The sequence below is a fragment of the Triticum aestivum genome, chromosome 5A, assembly GCF_018294505.1.
Source record: "Triticum aestivum cultivar Chinese Spring chromosome 5A, IWGSC CS RefSeq v2.1, whole genome shotgun sequence".
In the NCBI taxonomy this organism is placed as follows: Eukaryota; Viridiplantae; Streptophyta; class Magnoliopsida; order Poales; family Poaceae; genus Triticum; species Triticum aestivum.
Genome location: NC_057806.1, coordinates 523,658,789 through 523,670,452, shown reverse-complemented (window position 1 = coordinate 523,670,452; position 11,664 = coordinate 523,658,789). Strand labels below are relative to the sequence as shown.

Here is an 11,664-nt window from a genome sequence, read left to right as displayed (position 1 = left end):
ATATAAGAGAAACCCCCCGGGGCTTCGGCCCAACTCACGACAGGCCCAACTAGGCCAACCCACCCGGCCCAGCCAGCCACCCAACTCCACTCTTTATCCCCCACTACTCCACCGACACCCCCACTCCCTCCCGTAAAAATATCTCTCCCCCTCTCTCCACGACTGGATCGGGATCGAGGGAGGAGACGGTCGCCCTCGCCCCCGACGACCCCGCCGCCTGGATCGATGCCGCCCCGGTCTGCCAGCGCCCGTCGGCGACACGACCTCGCCCGGACTGCCTCCCCGTCGTCGCCGCCTCGCCGAATCGTCCCCGTCACCCTCCTCGTCCCCCACTGCCGCGTGCCCTACACCCCCTGTGAGGCCCTCCTCCTCCTCTGCCTTCACCCGCAGCGCGCGCTCCCCTCGCCTGCGCATGCCCGCGCCCGGCGCTGCGCCCGGGCGGCGCTGCAACTCCGGCGCACCCCTCTCCTCGCCCGCGGCCCTCTGCTCCTCACGCCGCCCCGCAGTCGTGCACGCGTGCGCCCACGCGGCCCCGCTCGCCCACGTCCTGCACGCGCCTGCGCCGTCCCACACGCTCGCCCTTGCGCCGGCCCGCGCCACTGTCTGCCTACTCCACTGCAGAGCTGCTTCCCCTGCTACAGCTCGACTCGCGCCGCCCTGCTCCGATAGCCACCACGGCCGCGCCTCCTCCCCTGGTCACCTCGGGCGTGCGGGCACCCACTTCGCCCGCACCGGCCTCCCCTGCACACCCTGCTCCTAGTAGCTGCTGCTCAAGCTGCCGCAGCCGTGGCCTGGCCGAGCGCCTGCGCCCCGCGCGTGGCCACGCCCCCTGCCCTCCCTCGCCATGCGCGCGCGCTCGACGCCGCCCTGCCTACCCCTGCTGCTGCTCATGCATTGCGCTGCTGTTGCGGCTGCAGCGGCGGCTGCTACTGCTGCACAGCCGTGCCCCTCTGCGTCGTCGGCCGTCGCCCGTCTCGCTCTGCTCCCTGTGCCGTCCGCCACCCCCCGCCGCGGCGCGCTTTGCCTCACCGGCGCCGTGCCGCTGGCCGCGCCCGGGCTCGCCCCATCGGGTGTCTGCAACCGCGCCCGAGACCCGTGCTCGTTCGCCCGCTAGGGCTCCCCTGGCCCAATGACAAATGGGGCCCGACCCCATAACGTTTTAAAAAAAGGGAATTAAAAAAATAATAAATAAAATTAATTAACTTAATTAATCTTAATTAATTAATTAAAGAATTAATTAAACTAATTAATCCTGATTATATATTAACCTAATCAATTAACTAAACCCTAATTAACCTAACATAGTATGACAGGTGGGTCCCAGTGGACCCACACATCAGTTTGACCCAGTCAGCCCCTGTTGACTGCTGATGTCAGCATGACATCATGCTGATGTCATAAATCCAATTTCGAATTAAATTAAATAATTAATTAAATTCCAGAAATTAATAAAAATCTTTAGAAAATCACATCTTTTAATCCGTAACTCAGATTAAATTATTTTCAACATGAAAGTTGCTCAGAACGACGAGATGAACCCGAATACATAGCCCGTTCGTCCGCCACACATCCCTAACATAGCAAACACGTAACTTTCCCGCTCCGGTTCATCTGCCCAAAAACGTGAAACACCGGGAATACTTTCCCGGATGTTTTCCCCCTACACCGGTACCACCTCATACCGCGTTAGGGCACACCTAGCATCACGCTTTGTCATGTCATGCATCGTCATGCATTTGTTTGCATTATATTTATTGTTTCTTCCCCCTCTTCTCTCGCTAGACACCGAGACCGACGCCACTGCTACCCAGTACGACTACGGTGTTGACGACCCCTCTCTCTTGCCAGAGCAACCAGGCAAGCCCCCCCCTTGATCACCAGATATCGCCTACTCTACTCTCTACTGCTTGCATTAGAGTAGTTTAACATGTTACTGCTTTTCGTTAATCCTATCCTGATGCATAGCCTGTCCTTGCTACTACTGTTGTTACCTTTACCTGCAATCCTAATGCTTAGTATAGGATGCTAGTTTATCATCCGTGGCCCTACCTTCTTATCCGTCTGCCATGCTATACTATCGGGCCGTGATCACTCGGGAAGTGATCACGGGTATATACTTATACATATATACATGCTATACAGGTGGTGATTAAAGTCGGGACGGCTCGTAGGAGTGCCCGCGAGTGATTCCGATGTTGGGGGCTGAAGGGGCAGGTGGCTCCATCCCGGTAGAGGTGGGCCTGAGTTCCCGAAGGGCCCCGACTATTACTTTGTGGCGGAGCGACAGGGCGGGTTGAGACCACCTAGGAGAGAGGTGGGCCTGGCCCTGGTCGGCGTCCGTGGTTATATCAAAATAACACGCTTAACGAGATCTTGGTATTTGATCTGAGTCTGGCTACTGGCCTATACGCACTAACCATCTACGCGGGGACAGTTATGGGCACTTGACGTCATGGTATCAGCCGAAGCCTTTGTGATGTCAGCGACTGAGCGGCGCGCGCCGGGTTGGACCGTGTAACGCAACTTCCTTTGTAATGGAGGTTGCTAGGTCTGCTCTCCAGCAGCGTACGCAACATGCAGGTGTGCAATGGGCGATGGGCCCAGACCCCTGCGCCATAGGATTTAGACCGGCGTGCTGACCTCTCTGTTGTGCCTAGGTAGGGCTGCGACATGTTGATCTTCCGAGGCCGGGCATGACCCAGTAAAGTGTGTCCGGACAAAGGGGATCGAGCATGTTGGGAAATGTGGTGCACCCCTGCAGGGAAGTTAATCTATTCGAATAGCCGTGATCTTCGGTAACAGGACGACTTGGAGTTGTATCTTGACCTTATGACAACTAGAATCGGATACTTAATAAAACACCCTTCCAAGTGCCAGATACAACCGGTGATCGCTCTCTCACAGGGCGATGAGGAGAGGATTGCCGGGTAGGATTATGCTACATGATACTACTTGGTGAACTTACCATCTACTCTCTTCTCCTGCTGCAAGATGGAGGTGGCCAGAAGCGTAGTCTACGATAGGACTAGCTATCCCCCTCTTATTCCGGCATTCTGCAGTTCAGTCCACATATGATACCCTTAATCCATTTGATAGCAATGCATACATATGTAGTGTAGCTCCTTGCTTGTGAGTACTTTGGATGAGTACTCACGGTTGCTTTGCTCCCTCTTTTAGCTCTTTCTATACCCGGTTGCTGCGAACAGACGTTGGAGCCCAGGAGCCAGACGTCACTGTCGTCGACGACTACTACTACTCGGGAGGTGCCTACTACTACGTGCAGCCCGCTGACGACGACCAGGAGTAGTTTAGGAGGATCCCAGGCAGGAGGCCTGCGTCTCTTTCGATCTATATCCCAGTTTGTGCTAGCCTTCTTAAGGCAAACTTGTTTAACTTATGTCTGTACTCAGATATTGTTGCTTCCGCTGACTCGTCTATGATCGAGCTCTTGTATTCGAGCCCTCGAGGCCCCCGGCTTGTAATATGATGCTTGTATGACTTATTTTATTTGTAGAGTTGTGTTGTGATATCTTCCCGTGAGTCCCTGATCTTGATCGTACACGTTTGTGTGTATGATTAGTGTACGATTGAATCGGGGGCGTCACAGAACATTATTGCAAAATGTCATGGTGGCATGTAATTTTAATAATCAATTCGTCCATGTCAGTTGTCCTCTTACAACCCTTCCCCTCTGCTGTTTTACCTGGGTACAGAGGAATAGATTGTAAACTAAAAGCATGCAAGATCATGTGGTAAATTCATAACATGTGAAACCAACATACCATCATAAATTGCATGCAAATCGTCGTAGTAAGGGAAAGCTTTGTATCTCCACTTCTGTTGTTCTTTGCTCAATTCATCCCATTTTTCATCAATGGTTGTTGGCATTTTTGTAACAGGATGAAAACCGAAGCCACTCTTCTCTACAATAGATTTGACAATAAAATAATATTTCTTCAACCGTTGCTCTCTAAATTTTAGTTGAGAAACAATAAAGTTAGCTCTCTGAAACTGATTATTCAAGCGTATAACCATGGAATTCCATCCTTCTTTTGTCCATCCATTCTGACCACAAAATTCAGCAGCAGCTACATACTCTTTCATCACAGAAACGAGCAGGTCAAGTTGAGCAGTGGTCCATGATGCTCTGTTTTTTTTGTCTGCAAATGGAAAACAAAATGCATCAAGAATTTGTCAATTGCATTTACAACAGACGAATGCGTCTTCATTGTGTATACAGGTGCATGTAAATCTCCAATCAATCGGTTAAAAAAGGGACTGGTCCAAAGCAAATATTCAGCTAACCAGCAACCAGCAAAACCATATTCTATACAAGGTCGAACAGTGAACCTATCTGATTCTAAAGACATGTATACAAGTCCTGGATACGAATGCTAGCAGACTAGACGAACAGCTGAAGCAGTCCTCAATTAACAAGCATTGAGATCCAGCTAGCAGACTAGAGGAACAACTCGAGCGGAGTTGAATTAACAAGCACAGAGATCCAGCTAGCAGTCTAGACGAACAGTTCGAGCGGAGCTGCGCCACATGCATAGTTAGGAAAGGCACAACCGTGCGGAGGAAGGGGCCGGCGATCAGCATGGAGAGGCGGGAGGAGCGACTTGAGGGAGGGCGAAGGGCAGAGTCTACTCACCTTTGGTCTCTCCATCCTCGTCTCTTTTCTTCCCCATGGTTGCGGAGGGAGATATCTCCAAAGGCGACGGCGGCGGCGGCGGTGTGGGAGCGATAGCTGTGTTTTAGATCGAGCTGAGAAGATAACGACGTCCCATCCCTTCTTTTCGTCTGCTCTGTTAAAAAAAAAGAGGTCTTGGGTTCTTTTTTTTATGCAGAGAAAAAACTACAGTTTTAAAATCACAATTGTTAGAGGCAACCAAACAACTCATTATAAATAAAACTATGATAATTTTAAAAACTCTAGTATTCTTAAAATACTTTGTTATCAAACAGGGCCTAAATGTTTTACATGCATGCTGCAAGAAACTAGTATAAGAAAACGCCACCTGAATGTCACTGTCAGTTGAAAAGTAATCGTTCCAAACGGGTTTGGAGAACGGTCCCAACCTAAGGTACCGTTCCTTCACATGTGCTCAGAGCAATTGTAAAATCTAGAGTTAATTACACTATTAATACATGAACTTGTATGGCTTATACAAATTCATATATAAAGTTAGAAAAATACGCAAACTAGTTCTAGAACTTGTGTTTAAGTGTTCGAGTCTGCATGCGGTCTGGGATCCTTTCAATGCTTTTGTGCTAGCTGGGATGTCTCCCTTTGCTAGTTCTAGTTTCTAGTTTCAGTGGTAGTAGATTTGAGACCTTTTATTTTCGTTTGAACTGGTGCTTATAGATCGCTTTTGATTTCCCTTCAAGGAAATTGGAGGGTGAAACCCTTCTTTGATAAAAAAAGAACTTGTGTTCAAGATACATTTAGATACATATCTGTCGCTGACTGCCTGTTAAGTCTTTGTTAACTCTCTACGTGGCACTCCAGTGAGGTTGGGGCCGCCCTTTGTTACCCTGTGGGTTCCACCTGTAAGTGGGGAAGAAAAAATCTAGTTAGTTACACTATTAATACATGAACTTGCATGACAGATATAAATTCATACATAAAGTTGAAAATGAACAAACCAGCTCTAGAACATGTGTTTAAAGTACATTTAGATACATTTTCATCGCTCACCGTTAAGGGCATCTCCAACGCCGACCCTCAAACCTCTCGCAATCGTCTGGATTGCGTTGTTCAGACTGAGCAAGCCATCCAATACGATCATGTATCAGACCGCGAAGCGGTCCTGACACGATTTCTTCCGCAAACCGGAGACAAATATGCGGGAGGGGGCTTTCCGGGAGTCTGGACACACGAAACATCGCTGTCACGCCCCCCGGCCCACCCAAAAGGAAGGCGGAGCCCGCACTTTTGTAGCATTCCACACTATTTCTGCACCAAATTCCTCCAATCTCTACTTCCACTCCCAGCCGCTCTCCGCCCAATTCCCACTCTTTTCTCCCATCCTCTCCTTCCCTCAGCCGCCGATGCATGGAACCGTCAAAGAACTTGTCGGAGATGGAGCCGGTGGGGCTGCCGGAGGATCCGAGCATCATGCTCGCCCGGAAGATCAGCTTGGAGACACGGCAAATTCGCCGCGTCAAAGCGAAGACCGCAAAGGAGGAGAAGCTGAAGAAGCGGCTGGCTGCTGATAGGCCTGGTGGTGGCGATGGACGTGGAGGGCGTGGCGGACGAGGCGATCGGCGAGACTGTGGCGGACACCGCCAGCCGAGCGCTCCCACAATACAAACGACGACGTGGGGCCGGAGCATTATAAGCCTTCGTACTACTACGCTGCCAAGCAGCTCGCAACCCCTGCCAATACAGTTCCTTACATCGTCGACGTTAACACGACGACACTCTTCTGAGTATTCTTTGCCGCAGTTCGTCCGGGCGAGAATGGAGGGCGGGGAGCAGATGAGTGCCCGTATGCTATTTGCTGCAATGCCAACAGCGGGGGAGCCAACGTACGACGCGGATAGGGAGATGCTCGATACCATCCACGACGAAGGCGAGGGAGGAGGATGGGGCTATGAGGATGGGCAGGTGGAAGACATGATAGGAGTGCCAGTAACCTAGCTCATTTTCTTGGGTTTCATGAGGTTTCGACGTGCTGTGATCATGTGGACACCACGACCACCTTTGGCTAGAGGCCTAGAGCGGCAAAGAGGGTAAGCGGCTACACAGATGGGGCACCATGTTGAGATAGAAGAAATGGGCTTGCAACGATCTTGAGTTGTACTTATTGGGCTAGGGGTGTCTGATATTCTTCTTTCCCGTTGCAATGCATGGGGATTTTGCTAGTAAATACAATGAAAATATCCTTGCAAAAATACAATGTAAATAAAAATTTAATTTTTAAAAACATACACTAATATAAAGCAATCTATCCAAAATGTAACCTAAAAATTAAATAATCTATATGAAAATGAAGTAAAATTATATAAAAAATGACCTACAATTAAACAATAACTAAAAACCAACCCTAAAAATTAAACAATATATATATATATAATTCTTCAAAAAAATATGGCATGGGCTGCAACAGCCCACGCCACACACACACCCACGACCCCCAACCGCCCACCCCAACCCACCCACACACCGATTTCGTCCCCACCTCAACCCCCCCCCCCCCCCACACACACACACGCCCCACCCCGTCGCTGGCGCCCCACCTCACCTCCTCCATCGCCGCGTCCATCCCGGCGTTCATCGCCGCCTCTGACACCGAAGCCCATGCCCCCACCGCCAACCCTGCCTCCAACACCACCCCACCTCCCATCTCCGTCGCTGCTCCCCACTGTAAATTTTAGTTGCATTTTTAGTTTTAATTTCAGGTGTAGTTTTAATTGTACATTGTTGTTGTAGATTTTAGTTGTAGATTGTAGTTGTAGTTTTAGTTGTAGAATTTAGTTGTACTTTTAGCTGTAGATTGTGGTTATAATTTTAGTTGTGGATTGTAGTTGTAGAATTTACTTGTATATCGTAGTTGTAGATTGTAGTTCTAATTTTAGTTGTGGATTTTACATGTGGATTGTGTTGGGAAACGTTGCATGACAAACAAAAAAATTGTACGCACACGTAAGATCTATCCATGGAGATGCATAGCAACGAGAGGGGAAGAGTGTGTCTACGTGGTAAGCGGAAGCATTTTACAACACGGTTGATGTAGTCGAACTTCTTCGCATTCCAACCGATCGAGCATCGAACATACGGCACCTCCGCGTTTAGCGCACGTTCAGCTCGATGACGTCCTCCACCTTCTTGATCCAGCTAGACGGCGAGGTAGTGGATGAGTTCCGGCAAGCTATCTCCTCAGGGCTTCGCCTAAGCACTACAAAAATATGACCGGGGTGTAAATGGTGGAGGGGAACGCCGCACACGGCTAGGCAATTGTCTGTTGTGTGCTAGGCGCTCTCCTCCCACATATATATAGGTGGGAGGGAGGGAGGAGCATCCAAGGGGGGGCGCCCAAGTAGGACTCCTACTTGGGGTCTCTCCCAAGCCGCACTCCCTTTCCATATTTGGAGCGCGGGAGGAAGGAAGGAGGAGATAGAGCCCCCCCTTTCCTTTCTCCCCTCAGGAGGGAAAGGCAGGAGGGGCCACCCTCCCCTTTCCTTCCCCTTAGGGCCGGCCAGCCATGCATCGGAGGGGCACACCAGCCCCCTTGTGGGCTGGTCTGTACCCTCCTTTGGCCCATAAGGTCCATATCTTTCCGGGGGGGGGGGGGGGTGCCCAGAACCCCTTCCGGTGACCCGATCTTCAGGTACATTTCGAAACACTTTAAGTGTACAAATACCATCGTCCTATATATCAATCTTTACCTCTCGATCATGTCGAGACTCCTCGTCATGTCTGTGATCTCATACGGGACTCCGAACAACATTCGAACACCAAATCATATAACTCATATAACACTATATCGTCAACAAACGTTAGGCGTGCGGACCCTACGGGTTCGAGAACTATGTAGACACGACCAAGACACTTCTCCGGTCAATAACCAATAGCGGAACCTGGATACCCATATTGGCTCTTACATATTCTACGAATATCTTTATCGGTCAAACTGTTATGACAACATACATAATTCCCTTTGTCCATCGGTATGTTACTTGCTCGAGGTTCGATCTTCAGTATCTTCATACCTAGTTCAATCTCGTTACCGATAAGTCTCTTTACTCGTTCCGTAATACATCACCTCATGGCTAACTCCTTAGTCATTTGCTAGCAAGCTTATGATGTGTATTACCGTGAGGGCCCAGAGATACCTCTCCGATACTCGGAGAGACAAATCCCAATCTCGATCTATGCCAACTCAACAAACACCTTCGGAGATACATGTAGAGCACCTTTATGATCACCAAATTATGTTATGACTTTGATACCACATAAGGTATTCCTGCGGTATCCGGGAGTTGCATAATCTTATAGTCGAAGGAATAAGTATTTGACATGAAGAAAGCAATATCAATAAACTGAACGATCAATATCCTAAGCTAACGGATGGGTATTGTCCATCACATCATTCTCCTAATGATGTGATCCCGTTATTGAAGGAAATATGCCCTAGAGGCAATAATAAAGTTATTATTTATTTCCTCATATAATGATAAATGTTTGTTATTCATGCTAGAATTGTACTAACCGGAAACTTAGTACCTGTGTGAATACATAGACAAACAGAGCGTCACTAGTATGCCTCTACTTGACTAGCTCGTTAATTAAAGATGGTTATGTTTCCTAACCATAGACATGAGTTGTCATTTAATTAACGAGATCACATCATTAGGAGAATGATGTGATTGACTTGACCCATTCCGTTAGCTTAGCACTTGATCGTTTAGTATGTTGCTGTTGCTTTCTTCATGACTTATATATGTTCCTATGACTATGAGATTATGCAACTCCCGTTTACCGGAGAAACACTTTGTGTGCTATCAAACGTCACAACGTAAATGGGTGATTATAAAGGTGCTCTACAGGTGTCTCCGAAGGTATTTGTTGAGTTGGCGTATATCGTGATTAGGATTTGTCACTGCTATTGTCGGAGAGGTATCTCTAGGCCCACTCGGTAATACACATCGCTATAAGCCTTGCAAGCATTGCAACTAATAAGTTAGTTGAGGAATGATGTATTACAGAACGAGTAAAGAGACTTGCCAGTAACGAGATTGAACTAGGTATTGAGATACCGACGATCGAATCTCGGGCAAGTAACATACCGATGACAAAGGGAACAACGTATGTTGTTATGCGGTTTGATCGATAAAGATCTTCGTAGAATATGTGGGAGCCAATATGCGCATCCAGGTTCCGCTATTGGTTATTCACCGGAGACGTGTCTCGGTCATGTCTACATAGTTCTCGAACCCGTAGGGTCCGCACGCTTAAAGTTCGGTGACGATCGATACTATGAGTTTTTGTGTTTTGATGTACCGAAGGTAGTTCGGAGTCCCGGATATGATCATGTACATGACGAGGAGTCTCTAAATGGTCGAGATGTAAAGATCGATATATTGGACGACTATATTCGGACACCGGAAGTGTGTCGGGTGGTTTCAGAGAAAACCAGAGTGCCGGAGGGTTACCAAAACCCCTCGGGAGAAATAATGAGCCTTATGGGCCTTAGTGGAGAGAGAGGGCTGGCCTAGGGCAGGCCGCACGCCCCTCCCCTCTGGTCCAAATTGGACTAGGAGAGGGGGGGGGGCGCCCTCCTTTCCTTCTCCCTCTCCCCCTTCCTTTGCCCCTCCTAGTAGGAATAGGAAAGAGGGGAGGCCTACTCCTACTAGGAGGAGGACTCCTCCTCCTGGCGCGCCATAGAGGGCCGGCCGGCCTCCCCCCTTACCCCTTTATATACGGAGGCAGGGGCACCTCTAAACACACAAGTTGATCATTGATCTCTTAGTCGTGTGCGGTGCCCCCTCCACCATAATCCATCTCGATCATATCGTAGCGGTGCTTAGGAGAAGCCCTGTGTCGGTAGCAACATCATCACCGTCATCACGCCATCGTGCTGACGAAACTCTCCTGTGAAGCTCTCCTGGATCGGAGTTAGTGGGACGTCATCGAGCTGAACGTGTGCAGAACTCGGAGGTGTCATACGTTTGGTACTTGGATTGGTCGGATCGTGAAGACGTATGACTACATCAACCGCGTTCTCATAACGCTTCTGCTTACGATCCACGAGGGTACGTGGACGATACTCTTCCCTCTCGTTGCTATGCATCACCATGATCTTGTGTGTGTGTAGGAATTTTTTTGAAATTACTACGTTACCCAACAGTTATCAAATGACAACTCATTTCCATGGTTAGGAAACCTTAACCATCTTTGATCAACGAGCTAGTCTAGTAGAGGCTCACTAGGGACACGGTATTTGTTTATGTATCCACACATGTATTCAAGTTTACAATCAATACAATTCTAGCATGAATATTAAACCTTTATCATGAATAAGGAAATATAAAATAACAACTTTATTATTGCCTCTAGGGCATATTTCCTTCAGTCTCCCACTTGCACTAGAGTCAATAATCTAGTTCACATCGCTATGTGATTAATCCCCATAGTTCACATCTCCATGTGACCAATACCCAAAGAGTTTGCTAGAGTCAAATAATCTAGTTCACATCGCCATGTGATTAATACCCAAATAATATTAAGGTGTGATCATGTTTTGCTTTTGAGAGAGGTTTAGTCAATGGGTCTGTCACATTCAGATCCGTATGTATTTTGCAAATTTCTCTTTCTACAATGCTCTGCATGAAGCTACTCTAACTAATTGCTCCCACTTTCAATATGTATCCATATTGAGATTCATAGTCGTCCGAATCGGTGTCAAAGCTTGCATCGACGTAACTCTTTACGACGAACTCTTTATCACCTCCATAACCGAGAAATGTTTCCTTGGTCCTCTAAGGATAATTTTGACCGCTGTCCAGTGATCTACTCCTGGATCACTATTGTACCCCCTTGCCAAACTCATGGCAATGCACACAATAGGTCTGGTACACAGCATGGTATACTTTATAGAACCTATGGCTGAGGCATAGGGAATGCCTTTCATTCTCTCTCTATCTTCTGCCGTCGTC

General features: G+C 48.4%; 1 protein-coding gene across 1 annotated transcript; it reads right to left on the bottom strand.

Annotated features, from left to right (window-relative positions):
* Window positions 1-3,642: 3,642 nt before the first annotated feature.
* On the bottom strand, window positions 3,643-4,753 carry LOC123107472 (uncharacterized). The gene is made up of 2 exons (XM_044529461.1): window positions 4,655-4,753; window positions 3,643-4,160 (listed from the first exon to the last, which is right to left on the bottom strand). The coding sequence occupies exons 1-2, from the start codon at window positions 4,689-4,691 to the stop codon at window positions 3,730-3,732; spliced, it is 468 nt and encodes a 155-aa protein (XP_044385396.1). The 5' UTR covers window positions 4,692-4,753; the 3' UTR covers window positions 3,643-3,729.
* Window positions 4,754-11,664: the final 6,911 nt, after the last annotated feature.

What these genes read in the sequence shown, in the direction of transcription:
- LOC123107472 (XM_044529461.1), bottom strand. Translation starts at nt 4,691, where the DNA reads ATGGGGAAGAAAAGAGACGAGGATGGAGAGACCAAAG. An exon ending in CGAGGATGGAGAGACCAAAG is followed by an intron (nt 4,161 to 4,654) that starts GTGAGTAGACTC and finishes TTCCATTTGCAG; the next exon opens with ACAAAAAAAACAGAGCATCA.